Consider the following 25264-nt stretch of genomic DNA (forward strand, 5'->3'; position numbering starts at 1 on the left):
TTTATCGCACGTTGATATAGTAGGAATTTTTGATCATACACTCTCACCATTGCAAGCTTCTGATAATTATTGTTTGGTATTATAACCCTTGATACGTGGAATCATTTCCTTTCGTTACTATGGAAGAAAAATAAATGCAGCAAATTGATCTCATTATTAGTTTTGATCGAACGTGTGTGATTGTTCTACAAAATTAATATTAAAATAGTGAAATTGTTGTATAAACTAGTTTTTTAAGTTTTATAATGGCCTAACTTTTATCACGTGAATGATATTATATCGTAAAAAATATATAATGTTTCTTATTTTATCTTTTATTACGACACTATCACGTGTCTATCATATCATTCAGAAGTTACTTTTATTTCCTAAAAATAATTTTACTTTAAATGCGTTTAAAATATAATATTTATTTAAGATATGAAAAAACAATTGAGCATTACGTGCGTTATTTTATAATTTAACCTACAAATTGTATTGTAGCTATTGATTTATTCTTATATCAAATCCTATATTCACAATGAGATTCTATGTTTCCTATTGAAAAATGGTATGTACAGATATAAGAACTATTACAAATCCATTTTGCATGAATCTTGAATATTTAAAGATTCAATGATTCCAGAAATTAAACAATGAGAGGAGCCAGATGGTTCTATAAAGTAAACGCTATAAAAGAGCAATTATTTTCATCAAAAAATTTATTATACACCAATGTAGCCATATCAATTTCTCTTTCAGCTGTAGGAGATATCATAGAACAACACTATGAAATAATCAAGGTTTACTACATTTGATACAACCATTTAATAATTTTAAGTTTTATTTCACACAAAGCTTATACTTTACTTTTAGGGTGAATGGGAAAAATGGAGTCCAAGCAGAACAAGAAATATGGCCGTGAGTGGCATGTCCATTGGTATACTTTGCCATTACTGGTACAGATACTTGGATTCCAAGTTATCTGGACGCACTAGTAAAATTGTACTGAAAAAAGTAATTATTGATCAGTTTGTCTGTTCACCACTTTGTATAAGCATGTTTTTCTTAACATTAGCATTATTGGAAAGAAGTAATTTGTCAGAATTAAAAACTGAGATAGTAAATAAGGCACATAGATTGTACTTAGCAGAATGGGTAATATGGCCACCAGCACAGATCATTAACTTCTATTTTCTTCCAACTAAATACAGAGTTTTATATGATAATACTATATCTCTTGGCTATGACGTTTATACAAGTCATGTAAAACATGACAAAGATAACATAAAATGTTAACATAATTGTATTTATAAATAATTTTAATAATTGTTTAACACATAGCAATACCGAAGCAAAGAAATATTAAAAAAAATGTTCTAGTTAGAAATGTATCTACTGAAATGACATTGTTATATAATGAGTTTTCCTGCCAATAGGACTAGTATTGTATTATCTTATCTGAAATTGATGTATAAGATTTTCTAAGTAAGTGTCATCTGAAGTAGTATCTATAAATCATAATTAACAAGAGTAAACATATTATGAGAACATGTTTTTATAACTTTTAGGTATACAATTTGATAAGTGTAAAAAGATCATTTATTTTTTTATCTTTTATAAACAATATCTAAAAGTTTGTTTGTATTTTTAAATGGAATATTATAATTTTTAATTGCAATACTATAATGTGATAATTCACAAGTCATCCAAAAAAGATGGAATGCATACATCTTTACATCACAATGAACGGTTATACTTGTTCAATACTATTTCATGTATCATTATTAAAAAAAAATTTCTTTAATTTTTTCTTCCATATCAAAATTAAAATATAGGCATAAAAAAAAGAAAAGAGAAAAAAAACCACCCACGAAATCTTCGAGTTTGTCTTCACAATAAAAATTCTTTAATCCTGATCAGATTCTCTAGACAAAAAATGATGAGTTCTCATATGTTTTTTCTTATTTATTATAATTTAATGATTGTCTTTATCTTATTCGACACTTATTTAAGGATACTTTAACAACCTCGATAATTAAATAATACAATATATAGTAATAAAAACTCGAATTACATAAAAGATAAAAGGAACCATATAAAAAAGTCAATATGTGTGAAAAATACACGTAAATAAAAGTGTGAATAAATTAAATAATTTGTTTCTCCCAAATTCCTGTTTTTTTTTTCTTTTTTTCTTAAAATATAGCAGTTGAAATGTTTTACATAGTCCATCATATTATAATGTAATATTAATAAATATGATAAATTAACTGTGTATTACCCATCGTGTAAGATTCGAATTTGTACTCAGATACTGAATAATTCGAAATGTTCATGGAAAATAAAATGTATTGCATTCAGAACATTCCATCGTGTATTCCAATAGGTACTAATACAGCAATAAATAATAATAAGTTCCGAGCTACCAATCTCCAGTCATTTGGTACTGCATATGGTACCAACATAATTGTCAATCTATGTATCTGTCAATAGAAAAAAGAAAATATAATAAATTCTGTAATACATGTAGGAATACTATTGTAGAAAATTGAAAGGAAGTACTACTTGCTTCATGGCTTGCACAAATGAAGATAAATGAAGTAATTAAAAGATTTAATACTGGAAACCTAGGTAGTAGTACTAATACACCATGTGAATCTGCAGCTAACCATATGTGACCTTGACCAACTAATGTTTCCAAGCTAATCCTACCCAATCCAGCTAGTAGGACGGAATGTTTTCCACGTAGTGCTAGTGAAGCATTTCGAAGTACAATATAGCCTACGATCTATAAATAAAATTAATATGTATATAAATATATATAAATCATAGATAAGATTAAAATTAAACAAATTTAAAGCATATGTAATATTACAGGTATAAAGGCCACATAAGAATGTATTTCTTCGCACTCGGATACCGAATAGCATAATATTGTAAAAGTAGTGTAAGCTACTAAAGAAATCAGTGCCAATACTGAAGATAATGCTGTTCCTGGTATATGATCTATCCTTTGTAAAGCTACAAGAGCAGCACCAAATGTAACACCCCATACAACGCTATATCTATCGACTCGCCATCTCGACCACCATTCTCGTATATCATCGTCAGTTGTAACGAATAATGCTTTCCAAGGTCGTGTAACAAATACTTTCTCAAAAAACACCTGAAATTACAGAAATAATAATTACATAAAAGAAGTACTTCTTTAACAATGTATTGTATAATTAAATTTAAATTAATCATATAAAATTTTTTAAGTAAAAAGTATTCTTACCTCTGACATATATAATACGGTAATTATTGATACCAAACCCAATAATTTTAAGGCAAGATAAAGTAATGTTCTTGGACCATATTCAACCAAACTTCCAGAATATACTCTAGGAGGTAACCATGCCAAAAAATAAATAACCAAAAACCAAAATGAAACCAATGGTACAAAATGATAAAATTGATAAGGTCTGTTCATACATAGACATAATGTTACGGTTAATAAATTATATCTGAACATGACCTAAAAAATAATTAGTGTTAAAAATTTGTATGTTATAATGCAGAGTATAATTAAAAGTATTTCTTTACCTTGGCAAATCTGATGAGAGAAACATCACCTGTTTGCCAAAAATAGCAAAAGTGTCCATATCCAGAAAGAAATAAATATGCAGAATTAATTAATCTTAAGTACATATAAATCGGTAAAACGTTTTTGGCACCAGTAACATGATATATAAGCACTACTGCTTGCATTAGACCTCTCCATTCATCTGTCTGTTCCCTATTTAATGCATTTGGTCCCCTTTCACAGTGCTCAGTAAAAAATAATCCAAGAGCTAAGATATATCCAAGAGGGAGCCAGAAGCTAAATTCACTGTAATATTTATTCTCCTTCATGAAGAAATTTGTTCTGAATATAATATAAAAAAGAAAACAAAAAGGACAGTTTTAAAATTAAGTCTGGATAAATCCATTATATAATTATAAATATACCTGTCACACAAATAAAAGTATGCTAATATAGTAGATAAAATAGCCAAAGATGTGCTTAAGCTATAAAAGTCTTGCACTTGAGGTTGCTCTATTTGTACAACTTCAGAAGATTCTGTTTGTTCCGTATCTTTGGTTTCCTCTGTATCTACACTAAGGTATGAAACTTCTGATCGATGTTGGCAGAATCTTCTATACAACCAAACACTCCCACCAATTATTATACTATAACAGATTCTCAGTTATCCACTGTAGAAATATGATAAAAATATTGGTACTTACCATAGTGCTAAAATAGATAAAGTTAATAATTGCAAAGTTGTAGCTGATTCTGGATAGCTACAACAACTGCCATCATCAAAATTCATATGATTGTTACAATACGTATTCAGTAATATTTGAACTTTATGACGTAATGATAATGGACTAGCTAAGTATCCATCTGGACTTTGTTCCAATACACCTGCCCCAACAAGTCTACTACTCTCCCATATACGTACACTACTATGAGATAAAATCTACAAAATATATAATTTATTGTCAGCATGGTAAAATATTTAATATTATATTTCTTATTTTCACTCTCTTACTTCTATAGCTGCCTTATTACACACATTAATTTGTGTATTGTCTATCACTGATAATTGAGCTGGCAATCTTTCTTTCACTACAGGATCTTGCATCACCCACAATACTTGTGAATCTTTCTTAGCTAAAATATCTGCTGGCTGTACTAATCTTACAAGACCCATACTATAATCCGAATATAATTGCGTTTCACTAATATTATTTGCAAGAATATCAGCAGCTGCACAGCCTGCAATAATTAAACTAGGCGTTTCACCATTCTGTAAGAGCATACGATAAGTATATGATACTATTTAAATATTTTTCATCATGAACATTTATAATATATACTCGTTATACCATCCAATGCCTAAAGTCTTCTATCATAGTGTTATCCAATTTGGGTCTCCATAGGAACTGCATATGTAATTTCAATTGTGCATCATTAAAACTTAAATCTGAATTTTCTGGCAATTCAGTGAGATCTGATGCTTTTCCATCGACTACGAATTGTGATACAAAAGATTTGTAAATTTGTCTTATTCTAGCATCACCGGTAAATACAAAATGATTGTGATGACCCATAAAAGCCAAATATCTCATGCATCTCCTACTATCTCTAAACAAATTATATATTTTCATTAATATAAGAGAAATATAAAATAATAATAGATATTACATCCTTACGTTTGTGTATAATGATGCATCATACAACCGTAAGGTTGCCATTCTTTGTCTCCTTTATATCTCCCTTCTGTTAATAACCATTTACAAGAATCGCTACCTTGAACACAGAAAAATACAATCTCTATTTTTAAAAGCATATCCATAAAAAAATATAAAATAATGAAATTGTTAATGACTATATCTCTGATATATTTTTTTAAAAAATATGTATCTTTCAAACATATATCTTTAAAATAGAATAATAAAGTGAATAAAATTGTTACCATAAATAAGATGCATAACGCCATGGTAGAGTATAAAACAAACGACAAGTGCTGTAGCTAATTTTTTTGCACTTGCCACTGTTATCAAACTGATAAAATATTCCGCAGAAGTCATGTATAATTTCTTTCTTAATCACTTGGATGCATTTTATGATTATAACAAAAACATTAACTTAAACATTGCATTGAATTTAATAATTTAATACATAATGAATGTTGTCACTGTCATATCAATGTCGAGTTATAACTATCTTCAAGTGTAATGCATTAGGATGTGAATTAGTTTAATACAATAAAAAGCAATTTAAAATTGAAATAATATGAATATTATTGAACGATCAACAGTGTTCAATGACAATTTAATGATCAACCAAACTTTCAAATGTCATCACGTCATAGTACTACCGATTAGATTTTTTTTTCGTATTGTCTGATGTCGCGCTTAGATTCCTTAAGCTTCATTTACAATGTACGATAATAGCTTCATTGATAAATAGATGTATATATATAAAGTGACATAAAATCTATTTCTGTAATCAAATATTTTTTATAACTAAATAAAATAAAATCAAAAATAGAATTTATAACTAAATATTTTATTGTTGAATAATAAAACTCTAGAAAAAGCAGATAATGATATATCATATTCACATTTTTTTTTTTAGCAAAGTATGATTGAATATTGCATTTGTGTAATAACGAGTAATATAAAGATTTCCATTAAAAGAAATCGGTCTCAGTCCAAAAATTTATTAAATCTTTAAATAGTAACATTTTTAGGTCAAATTAAGATATTATGGTATGTTTTTATGAAAGTGTATATATTTTTTTGTACACTAGATGGCGCGTCATTCCAAGACAAAAACGACGAAGTCAAAAAAATCTTGGTATCGTTTAGTTCTGGTTTGATGCCATTTTTAGCATCAATTTAAAATTAAAATGTGTAAAAATGTAAATGATGAAAGATAATAACATGTAATATATTTTCAGTTTGGTGTATTTACAAAATTAAGTATGAACATTTAAAAATCATTGAAAATATATACGAATCATTTGAAAGATTTTGTTTAAAATGTTTTTTAGACCAATGATTTATCGTTAAATAGTAGATCAATGATTTATCGTTAAATAATTAAATCTCAAAGTTGATATATCTACAGTTTTATCGCTATGCGGAAGTTACTGTATTATTTCTGCGTTTGCGATAAATCTATAAAAATAATACAAATAAATGATAAATACAATTAATATATCTACCAGATAAAATCAATATGGCGGGACACTGTAAATTATCAAACTGCGATAATTAAAAAAAGATAGCCATTATATCTACGTATTATTTATTTTTTTTTATATGTAATTCATTTTTGCAACTATACTTGTTATTTGAAACATTAAAATATATTAATTAATTATATATATAATTATTCAAAATTAATAAAATATACATATAATTAATATATATTTATTGATATGTATATATATATATATCAATATATATATATATATATATTGTAATTTTAAATTGAATAATTTTATCAGCAGCTCTATTATTAATAAAGACTGTATTTTTTTAATAATCATAATTGGAAAATAATAAATGTGATATTTCTAGCTTTAAAAGTTATCGTTTTTTTTTCTCTTTCAGGAGGCAAAAATTGTATACATAAAAATAGAAATAAGCTTTTTTCTTGAAATGGTGATAATTATCGATACGGTAAGAAGTGATAATAAAAAGTGCATAGTTTTTAAACCTTTTTCGAGTCAGTACAAGAAAAGACATCGTGAGAGAAGATCGTTTCTTTAAAATATACTAATGATTGAGGAGAAAAAATTAAAATGTCATTGAATAATTTTAATATCGTACATACATCTAAAGAGAGTGAATTTACGGATAATCGCAATGCCGAAAAGTCTTCATCTCGGAATTCTTTGACTTTAAAATTATCAGATAAGATTGATAATACGGTATTATTGAATTTTAAAACAACAAGTAAAAATAATGAAAATGAACACTTGCATCGAGTTACAAGTAGCAGTGATAATGAAGCACAAAATGAAATGATATTGAACGATGATTTAAACGATCGTTTCGAAGATCACTTAAGAAAAGAAACAATAGATGAAAAGCAAGAGACACAATTGTTTTCACAGAAGAATTATACTTTGACATTAATCGATGTAACGATTTGCACGATTACAATCGGACCATCTGTAATCGGTTTTTGGAGAGGTGTATGGGGGCTAATGGATTTTCATCAAGAGATGTAAGAATGGAAATCACAAATTAGTAGGTTTAACAAAATTCTGTTCTATTCGTTTTATTTAAATAAATTTTTTTTTATTTAAAGATAATTCAATAAAAAAATTTAATAAAAAAAAGAGAATAACAAATTTTGATTTAAAGTAGTCGTGTGCAATATATAAAAATATTCTAATAAACATGTGTAATTTTGTATTGTCAAATAACTTTTATTTTAATGATCAATTTGAATATAAATCAACATTTGTTTATATCGAAAGGTTTCCGTTTTGGCTATGTTTCACATTTGGCATACTGTTTCACATGATGTTTGCAGTGATGAAATATCAGCTTCATAATTATGTGAATAACAAGATAAAAAAGAATAGTTTGTTAAATCAAATACTATGTCAAATATTTAAGATCATTTATACTTTCGTATTTGGAATAATGTGCATAATACATTGGAGATATAGCTGGATCATACTCGACGAATATTTGCATATACATAAATTATGGTAAGTTTATTATTATTATCGTTTTCATATAGAAAATTGGCATATTTTATTTTTCTCTATAATATCTTGTAATTGAAAAGATGTAAGAATAAATAGAATAAGCAAAATAAATAAGCATAACAATGTTATTACTCATATTATAGTATAGTTATGCAATAACCACCTGCAATATATATTGTACGTACATAGACACATACAGATAGATGCATACTTGAGAATACAAGATAGGTATAAGTTATATAACAGTTTTATTATCAATGAGAACATTGCAGAATATTTGTCAACGAAATGATACCTTACGAAGAAATTTAACATTAAACAGGAAACAATAAAACGTGAGGTATATTTTAGCAAGAAATATGAAAATATGATAAACCTTATAAACTACTAAAAAAAAGTATTGAACAAAAAAAAATTATTTTCACTTAACTTGATGGAATAAAATAATCGCCTTTGTTATTAATTTGTCATTAATTATTCCAGTAATTTTGATTAATATTATAACATCTATTTTTTAATATAAATACACAAGATTTTTTATCGTTTTTTCTTTGTTTTTTATGTTACAGGATAAACGCAAGTTTAACGACGACATTTATAAGCGTCCTGGCAGGGCTTCGCTGTATACGAAATCTATTAGCACCGCCGTTTTACATAAATATCGACGACTATAATCGTCTCTTTTTATTTCCGACTTTATTCAAGCGAGTGAGTAGAAAAAATTAGTATATATGTACCAATTAATGTTGAACCTAACATAGATATTACGAAATGCATTGCGCGTTAAATCGTTAAATCAAAATTAGATCTAATATAACTATAAAAATTTGACGAAGTATTATGACATATACGATGCAATACATTTATAGAATTAAAATGAGTCAGTCGTTGGTACTCAGATTATTCTATAAAAAAATGTTGTAATCTAAACGATCTTTCCTCGTTTCCTCTTTTCCTTTTTTTTTTCTTTTTTTCTTCTTTCTTCTTTTTTTTCCCCCCTGTATAGTCTTAATCAGTCCTCGATATGAATGGAGATTCCTTTCTGATACGATGATATGATACCAATGTACAATATAGACAATTGCGCGATAAGACGGGAGAAGATGTATTTTTGAAAAAAAAGTACCGCGATAAATGATGATGAACGTGTAATTCTTCTTGGAAAAAAGACTATATTGATCGTCCATTACTTTATTTGCACTTTTGTAGATTTAATTGATTATATATATTAAGTTTCGTCATAACGAACGTTATGAAGTGTATTGTGAAGTATATTTCTAAAGAACATGTGCGGAGTATTTCCCCTGTACGGATGTATCCGTATATAGATATAAGAGCAAATATTTCGCAATTGATTGAAATTATAAAAAAGTTTATCGAGAAAAATTTTGCACACGTTCTGAATCAGCTACGATGTATACGCGTAAACATTTATTTTTTTTCTTTTATACTCATAATCTTTTCGCGTTATGAAGACGAAGATCAATGTATAGTTTCTTTCCTTTATTTTTTTTTTTTTTTGAAGGATACTATAATTCTTTTTTTTATATCCTAATTACGTGAAAATTATGATTTTTACAGCTTTTTTTTTGGTATCGCTTAGAGAAACTTCGTTCGATCGGACAAATCATATATATATACACAATATACGTGTAATGTATAACAAAAGTATGTACATCCTACGAGAGATGTGATTTCACGAACGTTTGTCATGACACACTTTCGTTTCTTCTCCAGTCTAGATTAAGACAAATTGAATAATGTGCAATAAAGTTATATGCCAGTGTATATTAAATATTAGAACTAACGTTCGAATAAACCATCGGATCAAAATATTTTTCTGTTCGAAACGATTAACGTCAAGTTTGCTTTTTTCTTTTTTTTTCTTTCATATTCGCGCAACAATCTCGAGTGATCCGCGCAAATTGTTTTGTCCTTTTAAAAATAATAGATAAACAATTGCCAATTAACTACGGTGAGAGACTAGGCGTTTCGATAAAGTCAAAGCTTGTTATTATTCAACCAACAGTTATAGCATCAATCAAATTTTGTCAGTCGGGTGTCGCATGTCCAGCCTAAAATGACCGTACCATGCCGGCTCGTCAAAAAGTGACGAGCCAAGGTGAGAAGATTGTGGTAATCGAAGCTTGATTGGCAGACAAAAAGCCCTGACGATTAGCGACAACTTCGACGTGACAAAAGCCCGTGGAATTTGTTCGACAGGAAATTCTAGTTAAAAAAGATGAAGCTTCAAGGTGGCTCACGCGTGGTTTTGTCAAGTTGGTCACTTGATTTTTCAAATTTTTCCATTCGCTCGATTGCTCCCTCTCAATCTTTCTTTATCTCAATTCGATTTTGCTTATATTCTGTTTAAAAAAAGCTTTATCTTAAATATCACAATAAGTTCATTTCAAGAATATCGCAAGTTAAGTGTCAGGATAAACCAGAAATATTTTAGGGATGACATCAGCACTTAAAAAAAAATAGAAAACTGAGTTCAAATAAACATATATATGTATATTATGGTATTTAATTTTCAATAGAACTCTAATCTGCTATTTTCTTACTTTCATAACAGATCTTCAAAGAAATAACCATCTCGCATGTGAATACAAGCTTGCAAACTATCAATGACTATTTCGTTCTCTCCATATGTCCAGATGTTGAAACTTCTTTGTACTTGCTTATTTGATTCAGTTTCATATATCTAACGAAAAAATTGTTGGGGCAAAAAATTCACTTTAACTCGAAAACAAAGTCTAGTATACTTTTTCTTTATCATTTAACTATATATGGAATCATCTATAATTTCCACTTATTTCGGAATATCCTATATATCTGACAAAAATTTTACATTATAATTTTTATTAAAATTTGAATATTCTCTAAGAGCACTCGATAATAATAAATTTATTATTAAATGGATAACATTTACTGCGCAGATGTTATATGATTACTTTATCAGATAATTAAATACAACTTTAATCGAAGATATTATAAACGAATTAATATAGCAGTGATTTACGTATATTTCCGCAAACGATAATGGGATATATGAAAAGTGTGTATAATTATTATTATATCTTATATTATATTATATATATGCAATATATTATATTTATTACGAATTTGATAACTAGTATAATTTTACGAAATTTACAAAAGGAATATTTCTATAGAAAAAAATACGTGTATATATTTTTTTTATAGACATATCTGCCCCGTATGTTATGCAACCCTTTGTACGACGAAGGATGTTAGACACGTAGATACAGGCTAGTTGCTAGAGTGCTATATTCAACGTTCTTAAGTGCGAAAACGCAATAGCGTTCTTTGAACTGAGATCGAAAACGTTGAACATCATCGTTTTGGGAACAGGCGTATCCATCCAATGATCTAATTCGTGATAGTGTATCGTAGATGGAACGATTATTACAGATACACGAGTGGGGGGTGTCGGTGTGCCTCGATGGTAAACTTGATGGAGAGGAGAGGACTATACTATTCTCCGTGTCGTAGTCCACACGAGAGTGTCGTTTACGATAATGTGAGAGTGTTGGTAGTCGACGGTTGATAAAAGATAGCGGTGGCTAAACAGAAGTCAGTACTCACCCGCTTTCCGACCTGTCGATCGGCCGATCGTCGTCATAGTCTTTGGTGCTACCATAATTTCTCTTGAATACTTAAACACTCGGGATCGAAGTTGGTATATGTGGAAACGTTCGTAGTTTTCTTTTTTTCTTCTGTCACTCTCTCTCTCTCTCTCTCTACCTCACATTTCCTCCCTCCTCCCTCGCCCACTCACCGCCACCCACCCAATTTTCAAAGACGACGATCCAAGTCTAATACTTTGCGGATTTCCTTTCAAGACTTTCTACGAATTCTCTCGTAGGATTTGTAGAAGAAAGGGGTTATAAAAGTAAGGGATGAGAGAGAAAAATTAGAGGTGTCATAGGTGGGATGATATTGAAGTGATCTCTATTAGACGGTGATATCGAGTGAAGATGTTTAGAGGACACGATGCAAGAATCATTTGTATTATTATCGATGGGAATCGCGTGATACATTGGCGTATAATCACGGCAAGATCTATTCGGAAAAACGATTGAGATGATTTTGGGATCGTCGATTGTATAGAGGAAAAAAGGTTGGAAGAAGAAAGAAAAGAGGAGACACGATAAACGTGATAATCTCATAGGGACAATTTTAACGAATGAGTGGATAATAAAGAAGAATTAATCATTTCGACGAATAATGCGCGATCGTCGATTGGATGTAATTACGAGAAAGAGGATTCTCTTCGTTGTTTAATGAGAGACGAGAGAGTAAAAGAACAAATCATGCACGATGACAAACAGCGCGACTAGACTCGATCAAGATTGGATAAGGATGGTCGAATTACGTGCTGGTGTTGGTATGACGGGAGGATTGGACAGTCAATCGTCGAATCGGCTTCATTATATGATCCTAACGATCTTGGATACAATATTTTCGGCGATAGTAGCTGCACCAGCTGTGGTTGGTTATTGGAGAGGTACATGGGGTCTTAGCGACGCTTATCTCTACAGAGACGATCCAGTCTTCAGTAGTTTCGTCTCAGTAGCAATAGGATTTATTGGACTCTTCGTCTTTAGCATTACTCAACATCGTTTAAACGATCTTTTACATCCGGACAAGCATAGATTGTCCTATTACGCGGGATCAAGATTCTACACAGCTGTTTTTGGCTTTTGTTGCGTGAATGCATGGCGTGGCGCCTGGCAAGCCCTCGATCTTTACACTGAACTGATACCTAGCACCGTTTTCGCAACCACTGCGGTCAGTCTTTTGGCCCTCGCGATTATGCGTGCTATCAGAAACGTTTCCGCGCCGCCCTTTTCCCTTAGCCTCGATTCCTGTCCTGGATACTTTGAAGTGCAGACTATGTTTCGCGTAAATGTAAGTTTTCTTTTTTATTATTATTATTCCTTTTATATTTATTTATTATTATTATTCCGATAAATATATGTTTGCGACGGTACCGCGGCCTTGATGTTTAGACAATTTATTATAAACTCGGTAAAATCGGAGTACAGTGTATATTATTTTAAAGATACTACGCTTCATTTACTACGGTATTATTGGAAAATCGAAAGAACATTCTCGCGAGAATTTTCTGAAAATTTCTTACAAATGATTGAATTTTTTTTGTGACCCGATATTTGGTCGCGAGGTTTCTTATTCATTAATTTTTATTCTCTCGATACTTCTTTCTTCAACCCATTCATCTTATTTTATCATTTGATTCGACAGACGAATCGTTCGGCTTGTTTTCGATTTGCGCAAAGCATAAATATATTTAAAGTTAAGTCGTTGTTAAGATTGATCGTCAATCGATCATTCTTCTAACTTTAGATTGACGTTCGATCTTCGAATAAAAAATAAAGCGGATGAGATTAAACCGAGCCCTCTCCCGTCAAGGGGCGATTTGCTTAACGCGGTACAACGTGACACGTGCCGATAAGAATATGACAAAATACTTTCCGCTGAAATTGACAGTTCTACGACGAATCGAGGATTATTATTATATTAAAGTTATCAATTTCTTCTCGACGGTGTTAATAAATTACAAACATGTAGACGTTCTATCTAAGTGATAAAACGAAATAAGTTACGTATACATATATATTGTTACGTAGAACACACATTGTTCCCTATTTGATCGCAATGATTAAACAAATTATCATCTTAATTCGTGTGATAAAGTGCACACGAGTCATATTATATCTCTTTTATACCATTAATCTTATAAACAGTCCGTTTGCTCAATGAACATTGTCCATGAGCAATTCCTTTTAAGAGTTCAACGAGCGGACTTTTGGTTATTCGATGACACGTAACTGAAATCTAAAGAAACTTGTAATGAATATTTTATTTTATTTATTATAATATTTTTTATACGATAATTCATAATAATCTTGTTCATTTATTTTCTTTCTCTTACTCTCTTTCTCTCTCTTTCCATTTTTCTATAAAATTATTGATCAAGTTGAAACAATGTTATATTATTTATTATTAATCAAACGTATTGCAAGTATCGACGTGATAAAAAATAACAAGTGTGGATTTAAAGTAATATATAGGGATCACTTTGATGGTGGCCGATGAAAATTATAGAAGATTCTTCGACTATTGAGAAAATGGTCGCGAACGCTGAATTTTTGCATATCCTACGAGCGCTTGAGGTTCCACATCGTTCACGCATAAGCACAGTTTCCGGCTATCTCCCCCGATCGTGATCAGTATTGCGCTTATGATCCATACAGGCAGAGGCATAACGTTCAAGCATAAGTAAATGCATTTACGCTATCTACTCGTATAAATTTCTGTTATCATCGATAGGAAGGATTTAATAGGTTTCGATGGTTCTTTCATCTTTTCGTTTCTAACATCGAAACACGATCGTTTCAAAAATAGTTCGATAAGTCCGTCTGCGAATATGTTTTATCATTTTCTTTCCCCCCTCCCTTCCATTAATAAAACGAAACAGAAATAAATTTATCTTCCGAAAGAGAATTAGAAATGAAAGATTAGAAGGCTTCTCCAAGAAACTGGCATTTGAACGGGCAAGTCGTATTTCACTCTTTTCAAGATAGGAGTCGATTCAATTTGGCTAATGGCTAAATTGGAGATCAACGTCAGTTAAGTTTCATCGAGAGTTACAGTCGACGTTTACGGAATTATTGTTCTACCGTCTCGAACATCCTATCGAATAACGTTATCTTCCTTCGACTTGATTTTCAGGAGAATTTTAATTATCTTATATAGTATATTAATTAAATTATTATTTATTAGTATATATCATATATTTTTTTTAATCGTATGCGACGATTATTCAGCAATGATCAATGATTTCCATTGAAAGTATTGATAATGATCGATATATTCTTCCATCTTCGTAATCTAACATAGCTCTATTGTTTTCTCGAATGTCGCAGTTATCACTTTACCTTTTTCTGAAAGAAAATTCCAAGTTCGTTTTGCCAAATGTACGCTTTTGCAAATTTTCATTTCTATCTATGTCTTCTTCTCTATAGTAACCTAACTCTATAGTATCGATATCATCTTTATCGATCGGGCGCAAACTGATTTGAGCAGCGCGTGTCAGAAATCGCTTTGTAGAAATCTCCTCACGAAGACTTGCTTTTTTTCTTTTTTTTTCAGTTTTCTCCGCTTCGACCTTCTGCCGCTTGATTCGAATGGTTTTCATGGCGACCCACCATATACGAAGTCGAAGACAATTCACGAACTTCTAGCGGCAAAGGTATTTCTTTGCTTAGCTATTCAGAATTACCTGTTCAAAAATGATCTTCTATCTCTGCTTCTTCTTTTTTCTTTTCTTTTTTTTTTTCTTTCTTTCCATTTATCGTAATATTTTTATCGTCGAATCCCAAATGTATGGCTTATCTTCTTCCATGGCGTATGCATAATTTGAAATAAACTTATTTTTCAAAACGACAAAAAAAGAAAGATGATGCTCAAATCAGGGTGTTGTTCCTCTAACGTATCATTTGTTTTCACGTTTTAAAACCGTCTTTATTTATTTGATGAATATTTTATTAAATTAATAATAAGTATTTTGTAAAACGAATGATCAATATAAATATAATTAAGTGTCAAGGATTGTGTCAAAGTTGCGACGAATTATTATATTTAGAAATATTTGAATTAAAATATTAACAGTTTTTCTATTAATCTTTTCTATTTCTAATAATATCCATTGACCATTTATATCACATAATGGTCATATTAAATTTCGTCATCAGTTATATCCTACAATATATAAAAAAGGAAAGGTGTCTTCCTTTTTGCAAATATTTATTAGCTAAAATTCATCTATTAATTTACGTATTATATATTTTTAACGTTTGAGTAATTAAAATATATTATATAATAGATATAGTAATCAAGTATATTATATAATAAAATAATTAAATTATATAACATATTTTTGTATGCTTACAGAATACGAGGGGCTGGTCGTTGTACTTACTTGATTGTGCGTTTAGTGTTGGTGTCGTCGGTACACTAGTTGTGTTTGTCTGGAGAGGAGTCTGGATCCTCTTTGATCTCTATCTTCTTCCAGAAGATCGGGAATACTCTGCTCTAGGTTCTCTCGTAAGTATTGGCAATTAGATAATCAATTTACTTATATGTAATAAAATATATAGTGTATAATAAAAAATATAGACAAATTGCAGAAATCAGAATCCACCTAAAAATCGATAAGTTAATGATTAGCTCTAATCAAAATATACACTGGTGCAACATAACATGTTTCGTCTGTTTTTCTCTTTTCGTTTATAATATATATAATAATATTTTTAAGTAGATAAGGATATGGCAATAGATCGGTCTAATCTAATCTACAAAGTATTTAACAATGATAATCTACTGTTTTATCTTTTTTGTTTGTTGGGTTTTTTGTTCAGTAATGACCTGCTTAAGATAATATAAAAATAGGACATATGCATTAATTGCATGATTTGCAGAATATAATCGCCAATACAATTCTTTTTCCTTTTTTTTTTTTTCTTTACTCAGGTAGTCAGTAATATATATGATTCAGCAAATTTTTACTATTAAAAGAATATATAAAAATTTAATTGTAAACTTAAGAGAATTTGTTGAGACATATTGTGTAATTTTCTTGCAATAATCTTATCAATTTTTTCTTGAAATATAATTATTTCTGCATAAGGACAAACGAAATATTTAATATGATCGTATTAGAGACGAACCACTTTGTGTATTAACGATATTGCATCTAGCGTAAATGTAGGAATTTTGTTAAAAAACAAAAACAAAAAAAATATAGATAACTAAAAAATAAAGTAATTATTTAATGCCATTGTGATGTGTCATCAAAATAGAAAAGTCATTATAATTTGCATAGATATGTATATATCTTTCATCTGTAATTTGTTTTAAAGAATTATTTATACATATAATATATAAATGATTCATTCATAGGCAATCGGCTACGTAATAGTAGTCGTAACGTTTAGCTTACAACCCTTGATGCGCTACGTCTGCGCTCGTTTGGAAGGTCTCGCTCGTCTGATAGCAGCCGATGCCTTTCTCCTTCTTAGTTTCCTAGGAACCGTCAATGTTTGGCGCGGTATTTGGAACTTATTAGATCTATGGCTTCTGCCGAATAATTTAGTACTCTCTTGCTGGATAACATCCGTAGGTTGCTTCGTCTTTCTCCTACTACTCAATTGCAGTAACTCCATTCTCGTTCGTGGTGTTTACATTGACGCCGAGGAGGAAGAGGGCAAATGCGTTATCTTTCCTTGTCATTATCTTCGACTCTTTTTCAAGGTTGGTTTTTATTCTTTTTTCTTCTTTTCTTTTTTTCTAACGTGTTTAAAATAAAAGAAAACGTCGACGTTTAATATGATTTCCTAAAAGAAGTTAAATCGTATGAACAAATTTTATTTTATTACTTTCGACTTATTCTTTTTCGTGTATTATGCAACAGGATCATCTGTTAGGAAATATTTTGTAGATCTGTTTCAAATTCTCTCTCTTTCTCTTTCTCTCAAAACTTACAAAATAATTTTAATCACGTTAAAACACATTTTCAGATCGAACGTGAGAAAAAGGAAGCCAGAAGGCGAAACCTTTTGAGCGCGTCCAAAGATTTCGCCTCTTGTACCGATGGAACCGGCAAGGATGCTGAGAATGGAGCCCTACTTCAGAATAGTACATCGACTACGATCATTCCAGGAAATCCCGAATCTCTCGTATAAGATTACTGCCAATCCATTGAATGCGTTCGTAGGGAAGAAGGTACATATTCACTCGTGAAAGCCGCAATACCGTGATCTTCTTTTAAATCTCTCCTACCCTTAAATATCGTCTTTGCCAATGTTGATTTTTACGTAGGCGACATGTTCAGAATCAAAAGGATCGATAATATGAACCAAATTGGAAATAAGGTTGTATTGGATTTACGCTTAATAGAAATGTACAAGCCTAGGAAAAATGCTTTCAGTGCTTTCTTTTATAACGTCTACGTAATATCAATCCAACTAGCCAAGTGAAGAAAATTGGAATGAAAATAGAGAATGAAAGAGGAGGACGATTTGTAAAAAAAAAAAAGAGAAGTATTAATAGCAAATAAAACAATCGTTAACCTCGTCAAGAAGAAAGTAAGAAAGTAAAAGGGAACGGAGAAGGAAAGTGTGAACATTGTAAATTAAATGCGAGCGGCTGTGAACGACGTTAATAATAAAATGTTCGTATGAATGAATACTCGTCGTAAAGTTTGTCAAATGCACAATACTCCATTGTAAATTGTTATTATTAACACGATTAAGAAACGTGTCATTTGAATGAATTTTTTTCTTGCACGTTAATTATAATGACGAAACAATAATATGCATTCCTCGATTATTTCGTATTGAAATATCGATGAATATAGAATAAATTGGAAAATAAATCACATCAAAATTATTACACGTTTACGTATATTAACCCTCTAAAAAGTTGGAAGGCTCTGCCGAATGTTCTCTTTAAATTTATCCAATGATTGCTCGTTTTTAAGTGAGTATTATAAAAGCAAATACAGTCAATCATTGAGGGTTAATCGTGTCAGCACGAATACTTTCAATTCAACTTTACACAGATCACTGCGTCTCATTGTTTATTTTTTCATTGATATTTAAAAAAAAATCGATGATCGTCTTTAAAGATTATTTAAATGAATATATTTAAATAATAGTTCCTTCATCAGATCGGATCCTAATCGTTTGATTTAAAAAAAAATCATTAAAAATTTTCCATACTTCGTTTAAACGTAGCCTGGAATATCAGAGAAAAAAAAAGACTTTTGTTCCAATTAATTTTCATAACGAGCAACCTATCCAATACCCCCAAATGGAAGACCTTGAATAGACCAGTGGTAATAGATTGCATACGATCATTATAAATAGATCCTAACCCCTTCTCCCGTCGTATCCTGTACTCACATACGATTTCTACTCTTGCACGGCAATTACTACGTCACGGCTTAATAATAATTAATTAACCGATATAATGACGGAACAATAGGATGGCGGGCAAGTCAATGGGAAGTGCTTAGTTCCACAATGAATGACTGCCCTCCTGGCCTACATTTAATATTTATGCAATATACGGTATAATACAACAATTGGCGCTTTTGATTTTTTATTGTGACTTTCTTTATAATCACTATTAGCAAATTCCTTAATCAAAGTAATCTTATTTTATTGGATGATCCATTGATAGATCGTTTATGCTCGAAAAAAAAAAAGAAAAAAGAAAGGAGTTAAACGAAAGAACTTGAGAAAGATCTGAAAGACAGATTGATTGTCACATAGGTCTATCATATTATTTAATATCTTCGATTATTACTGATAATTCTTCTCTAAACGAATTCGTTCTAATTCTTTATCTCTAAATTGAAAACTCATATGTCTCATAGATGCATATGTTAAGAAATATATATCGTTGTTGTACAATTATAATTTTTTCCTTTGTGAAAATTATTTTCTCAACTTTATCGAGTACCTTTTGCGTTATAATAATAATGTATATTTTTAAATGAATATATATATTTGTTATAAAGAGAAATAATAATATTAATTAATATGACAAAGCTCTCTTATTAACGAGTAACAAACGTATCTCCAACAAAGAACTTTCTGCAAGAAGCCAATTATAGAAGTTTTCTTTCTGTGTATATATATATATATATATATATATATATATATATATATATATATATATATTAATATACATTTTGAAGATACAAGAAGCGTCGGTATCAAGACTCTAACAATAATATACATATATCGGGTATAAATCTAAAACAGGAAGCCTGAATATCTCGGTTATATTTTATTTTAGTGATAAAGAAAATATAAATTATTCCGAAAGAATATGTATTTTATTTGAAGGGGATGATATGCAATAACGATCAAAACTTCTACCTGAATATTATATTTTTCAAAATATTCCAATTATTAGAACGATGATCTTTTTCACAAAATTTATCTTAATTTATTTTAACAAATTAAAATCAAGTTTCAGAAATATCGTAGATCTGTATATTTTGAGAAACATGACTCCCAAGTAAAAATATTCGATCTCCTTCGAATGAATCATAATTCATCATGAGAAATTAGTTTTTATCATTAAAAGTAATCGAGATATTTGCAACATCAGTTTTAAACGACACGCTCGGTATATAGCTTAAGATTAATCAGTCTATCTTACATATTAACGAGGTTGTCGGCCTCGATAAGCCATTTTGTATAAATTACAACGTGTTCGTAAGTGGATCTTCGCGAAATGGGTTGGGATGATGGCGGAGATGGGAGAAGTTAAAGGTGGATGGATGTTCGATTACGTGAAAAGAAAAAGGAAAGACAAAAAAGAAAGAAAAATAAGAAAAAAAAAAGAAATCAATAGAAAGCCGTATCGGTGTATCGTATTAGATCGGTGTGATCGAGGGACGACTATTTATCGATCGATTCTCGATGCAATTCGCGAAGAGTGGGGAAATCTATTTGAGGCGTCTCAGCGGCGACGTGCAACGAGAATCGGTTAAAGTTAAAGAGTCGCCTCGTGGTTGTAAAAGGTGAAGGAGTGCGTTCGCGAACGAAAGATAAGCTAACGTAAGAAAAGAACTACGCGGAAGTTATAATCGCGGGCAATTTTTTAGCTGAATCGTATTTAAATAGTATCAGATAAATCGCTAAATCGAAAACGAAACGAAAGAAAGATTACGTCGAACGAAATTAGGAGCGAATTTTGGAGAACGAGTGCCGTTTACGAATATAAAATTTATAGAAAATTTTATATACCGGACATAATTCGTATTAGTATAAAGCAAAATGCCATCGGACGATCCCCTTCGCAACGAACCATTGGTTTCAGTTGAATTCGAAGTATTTGGTAAAGTTCAAGGTAAGAATTGTAAATTAATTACTAAGGAAATCTATTCGTTCGTCCGCGTATTTTTAATGAAATCGATTTTCTAAGTTATCAATTAATGATCATTGCAAATTAATATTATGTGTAACGAAAAAGCTCTATTTCTTCTTCTTTGCTCTGGTTTGTTTTTTATGAATAAAAAATAAATTATGAAGTTGTATACTGAAATTGAATATTTTTCTCGTCGATAAAATGATACATAAAAATTCGTCTATCGTTTACGAAACGTTTACGATCGTATGTAACATATAATTACGTTTCAATATTGGTATCTGTCTACGAAACAGTTCGATCTTAGATAGATTAATTTGCTACAAAAAATATACCGAGTTGTTCTGCAATTGCCTAGATCTCAACCCCAAAGAATAGTCTCGATTTTCGATGACTCGTCTTTGCGTTTATGTTTAGAAAGGGTATTACGATTGAAAACGATCCAATCTAAGAACACGTAAGAAATTTCTTTTGTCTTTCGACTTTTTTTCTTCTTTCGTCATCCTTAATAAAAAAGATCGAGACGAATTCAACGACCTAAGAGACGAGGTAACGCTAGAGAATAAATGAATAGTCGGATATGGCCACTTGTCTCGTGACTAAGCGGACAGAACGATACTTTGCCGTGTATCGCGTTAACCAGGTCTTTATCTTCGCTGTAGCATTAATGATAAGAGACGAAGAAAGGAATGGGGTATCTATTTACATCGATGTAAAGTTTCTTTCATTTTTCGAAGGCATTAATTCGACTTAAAATTACAAAATAATTAACAAGAAAATTCGTTCTCCCATGACACTCAAGAATAATAATATGTAACAATCAATTACAGGTGTATATTTTCCTAAATACGTGAGGGATCTATGTCTGCAGCTTGGAATCTGTGGTTGGGTTAAAAACAGTAAAACAGGGACGATCCTTGGAAAGATGCAAGGACCTCGTGCGCTTGTCGATCAGATGTAAGTTTACTCCAGTTTTAATGAAAAGATTAGAATAGAAAAAGTATGTGTGCATGGGGGATGACGATTAAATCTAAAGGATATATAAAAATGTATATTTATATAAAAACTTTTGTCTCTTTGCCATGGACAATGAATATCTTACGATATACTTTTAACTTATCGTACCCCATAATATTTTCAAGTTCACCTTAAGATCCTAGTATCATGCAATCGTGGTTTCTTTTATAAATACGAATTTTCCATGAGATTTAGAAGAACGCGAAGCACCCTTGACGGTAATGAAATATCACATCGTTAGATGAAAATTCTTTACTAGAAGGTCCATTTTAATCGGAAGTGCGGACGTCATCGCCCGTGGCACCAATTAATTATCTGGATCAGATCTTGCTGCCAAAGGCACGCGTGCTATAATAGCTGTAGAAGCTTGTTACCCCATACCATGGGTCGACTCGATTCTCTGTCATTCGTCTTCAGCTATGTATGTCAGCATAGAACGCACAGTGTCATCTTGGTTCAACGAAGGTAGTCCTTCAAGGTTACTACTGCCCTTGAAATACGGTCATTCGACGTCTTCTTTCTTTTTTTTTATCATCGGCGTGCATCTATTAATCTTTCTTTAATTTTTTTGGTAACTCGATTTTTAATAAACGATACGATCAAATGACGTATTGAAAGAATATATTTGCATAGATAATTAATGTTAATAATATTAAATTGATAGAATATCGAAAGACAGGAACGTTCTTAGATCGCGAAATTGATGATTTATCCGTAAAACATGTGAATGATTAAATAATAATTCAAAAAGTTTTTCGATTGACGCAATTCTTTTTTGTGTGGATCCTTAAATGCGATGAGACAATACGAATCTAACAACCTGTGACCTTAGTTGTGAATTAGCGAATAACGAGCATTAGGTCAAAGACTGACTTTAATGATGATTTAATGAAGTAATAGCTTAGACTAGTGCCTGGTAACCTTCTTCTTCGTAACCGTCAAAATAAGCGATGACCATTGTCAATTTCATTTACACTTATTTTACTTTCACGATCTATTCACGGTCTCTCGATTTTTTTTTTCTTCTTCATTTTTTTTTTTTTTTTTTTTTTTAATTGCTATTTTAATTTCAATCAAGGAACGATTAAATCTGACATGTTGCTCCTGACAGCTCTCTCTCTCTCTCTCTCTCTCTCTCTCTCTCTCTCTCTCTATATATATATATATATATATATATATATATATATATATTATATATTGTTCTTTGTGTAATAAACAGGTGTAGTTATTTTTGGTAAGTACTTATATGCATCATTCATTTTACCTGTTTATCAATGTATGTGATGCGATACAATGTCTGTACGAATCGAAGCTGGGTCTAATTTGATAGCTAAGAATAATTTCGAGGCCCTTGAAGGTGTTATAACACGTATAGACTACTTGTACCAGAGACACGTGCTCGATGACGAGAGTTCATTTCAACGGCCAATTGGCGTCACGGCAAATGTCTGTACAACGTTCTATTTAACTGATGATAGACTTTAGTCGTAATTTGATTGTGATTTGAAATAATTTCCTTCCGCTTCAATATAAATCGTTCCTAGTCTGTTATATGTCGATATATTATTTCAATATAGATAGATATATAACTTGTTTTTTTAATTTTTTAGTTTACTTTTATTATCGTTAATTGTTATTACTGTTTCTTTATTCATGTTTTATTCATAGGTCACAGTGGCTATCAACGGTAGGAAGTCCTGGAAGTGAAATTGACCATTGCGAATTTACAATGTGGGAGAACGTCACGAGACCGCAATATAAAGGTTTTGCTATACGTTTTTGAAAAGAAAAAAAAAAAAAAAGCAGAGAAAACAACAATTCAACAAAACAATTCATTTATTTTTATATGTAATATGAAATTCTACTTCGCGAAATAATGAATGTAATGTTTGATGATTTATAATGGGGCATTTGTGTATGTATGAATGTAAATAGGTATGTACATGTCAGTTATAAACACTCTATAAAAATATGTAAATATGAAGTATCAATTAAGAGTCTTAAATAAAATAAGTATAAAAAAAATGTGATACTATGATTTTACTTTCATCGTTTTTAATTTATTTTATAATTAACAATACATTTTACTTTTTATAATGTTATCGATTTCATACTTTATTCATTTAATCTTACGAAGAGCGCGCCTTTCAGTCAAAGTAATTAAAGCGCGCGTATCTAGATGGCGTATCGTATAATGAATTTTTTAAATTTCTAAGAATGACTTTCCCGCTATAGATGAAAGATTTTATTTACATTTTAAAATCAATGGTAATGATATATTAATTATTCTTATTACCGTTCTATGTTCCCTGGAAAATTTTAAGATTTAAAAATTTCTTTGTTCTTGTCATGGTTTTTTTCCATTTTCTCTTCTGTCCTTTGTATCAATTGTTTCATTATATTTTCGATCTTAGGATATAGGAATCATGTTATAAATTATGAACAATTTTGTGGAAAACCTCTATTTCTTTAATTTTTGTACAGACTATATGATACTACAATGACTTAGATTATATATATATATATATTAATATAACCTTTATAAGAAACAGCTATTTTACAAGAAAAAAATAACATTTAATATAACATTATATATGTAATAGTCGAATACAGATCCATTATCAAACTATATATATATGTAGTATAATAGACATATATGTATATATGTGTATATATATATATATTTAGGTCGCTTAAGTTTGATTTTAGAAGCCATTCTTTTATAAAGAAGTATGGAAATCGATAAAATGAATAAATTATGTTGGTAATAAATCTTAAAAAATTCACTTTACTTTTTCAGATACAGTATTTAAACTCGTGTATATATAATAATTTTTGAAATATTGTAAAAAACTTTATCATTAGTAGATAATAATACAATCTGTGAATAAGTCTTTTTTAAATTGAAATCTTTATCATAAATTTTTTTGCAAATATGAAGCACATTATTATCAGACTATATTAATATTTTTAACAAATTATTATATTTATCTTTTTCTTTTACT

The 25264-nt window shown here is 30.1% G+C and overlaps 5 protein-coding genes across 10 annotated transcripts; 4 read left to right on the forward strand and 1 right to left on the reverse strand.

Annotated features, from left to right (window-relative positions):
• Positions 1 to 635: 635 nt before the first annotated feature.
• Positions 636 to 2347, forward strand: LOC122634504 (mpv17-like protein 2). The gene is made up of 2 exons (XM_043823506.1): positions 636 to 782; positions 856 to 2347. Exons 1-2 carry the CDS (start codon positions 636 to 638, stop codon positions 1276 to 1278), a joined length of 570 nt encoding a protein of 189 aa, XP_043679441.1. The 3' UTR covers positions 1279 to 2347.
• Positions 684 to 5931, reverse strand: LOC122634500 (N-acetylneuraminate 9-O-acetyltransferase). 3 transcript variants are annotated; one of them, XM_043823498.1, is made up of 12 exons: positions 5487 to 5931; positions 5224 to 5320; positions 4897 to 5155; positions 4560 to 4817; positions 4252 to 4487; positions 3973 to 4194; positions 3568 to 3853; positions 3260 to 3499; positions 2858 to 3148; positions 2552 to 2770; positions 2264 to 2465; positions 684 to 987 (listed from the first exon to the last, which is right to left on the reverse strand). In XM_043823498.1, exons 1-11 carry the CDS (start codon positions 5599 to 5601, stop codon positions 2340 to 2342), a joined length of 2349 nt encoding a protein of 782 aa, XP_043679433.1. In that variant the 5' UTR covers positions 5602 to 5931; the 3' UTR covers positions 684 to 987; positions 2264 to 2339. The 3 variants fall into 3 exon arrangements, with proteins under 3 accessions (XP_043679433.1, XP_043679434.1, XP_043679432.1); XM_043823499.1 differs by having other exon boundaries at positions 3568 to 3889; positions 5224 to 5316; positions 5487 to 5930; XM_043823497.1 differs by having other exon boundaries at positions 3568 to 3889; positions 5487 to 5930.
• A 1226-nt stretch (positions 5932 to 7157) lies between these two features.
• LOC122634530 lies at positions 7158 to 9738 on the forward strand. 3 transcript variants are annotated; one of them, XR_006328414.1, is made up of 4 exons: positions 7159 to 7753; positions 8010 to 8246; positions 8519 to 8586; positions 8816 to 8919. XR_006328414.1 is itself a non-coding variant. In XM_043823554.1 (3 exons), the coding sequence occupies exons 1-3, from the start codon at positions 7326 to 7328 to the stop codon at positions 8970 to 8972; spliced, it is 822 nt and encodes a 273-aa protein (XP_043679489.1). In that variant the 5' UTR covers positions 7162 to 7325; the 3' UTR covers positions 8973 to 9738. The 3 variants fall into 3 exon arrangements, 2 of the variants coding, with proteins under 2 accessions (XP_043679490.1, XP_043679489.1); XM_043823554.1 differs by lacking the exon at positions 8519 to 8586 and having other exon boundaries at positions 7162 to 7753; positions 8816 to 9738; XM_043823555.1 differs by lacking the exons at positions 8519 to 8586; positions 8816 to 8919 and having other exon boundaries at positions 7158 to 7753; positions 8066 to 8213.
• A 2004-nt stretch (positions 9739 to 11742) lies between these two features.
• Positions 11743 to 18746, forward strand: LOC122634529. 2 transcript variants are annotated; one of them, XM_043823552.1, is made up of 5 exons: positions 11743 to 13184; positions 16251 to 16403; positions 17259 to 17609; positions 17876 to 18080; positions 18177 to 18746. In XM_043823552.1, exons 1-4 carry the CDS (start codon positions 12594 to 12596, stop codon positions 18038 to 18040), a joined length of 1260 nt encoding a protein of 419 aa, XP_043679487.1. In that variant the 5' UTR covers positions 11743 to 12593; the 3' UTR covers positions 18041 to 18080; positions 18177 to 18746. The 2 variants fall into 2 exon arrangements, with proteins under 2 accessions (XP_043679487.1, XP_043679486.1); XM_043823551.1 differs by having other exon boundaries at positions 11746 to 13184; positions 17876 to 18746.
• A 2102-nt stretch (positions 18747 to 20848) lies between these two features.
• On the forward strand, positions 20849 to 24237 carry LOC122634617 (acylphosphatase-2). The gene is made up of 3 exons (XM_043823724.1): positions 20849 to 21224; positions 22073 to 22199; positions 23928 to 24237. Exons 1-3 carry the CDS (start codon positions 21152 to 21154, stop codon positions 24040 to 24042), a joined length of 315 nt encoding a protein of 104 aa, XP_043679659.1. The 5' UTR covers positions 20849 to 21151; the 3' UTR covers positions 24043 to 24237.
• The last annotated feature ends 1027 nt before the right edge of the window (positions 24238 to 25264 follow it).

The sequence above is a fragment of the Vespula pensylvanica genome, chromosome 15 (assembly GCF_014466175.1).
Source record: "Vespula pensylvanica isolate Volc-1 chromosome 15, ASM1446617v1, whole genome shotgun sequence".
NCBI lineage: Eukaryota > Metazoa > Arthropoda > Insecta > Hymenoptera > Vespidae > Vespula > Vespula pensylvanica.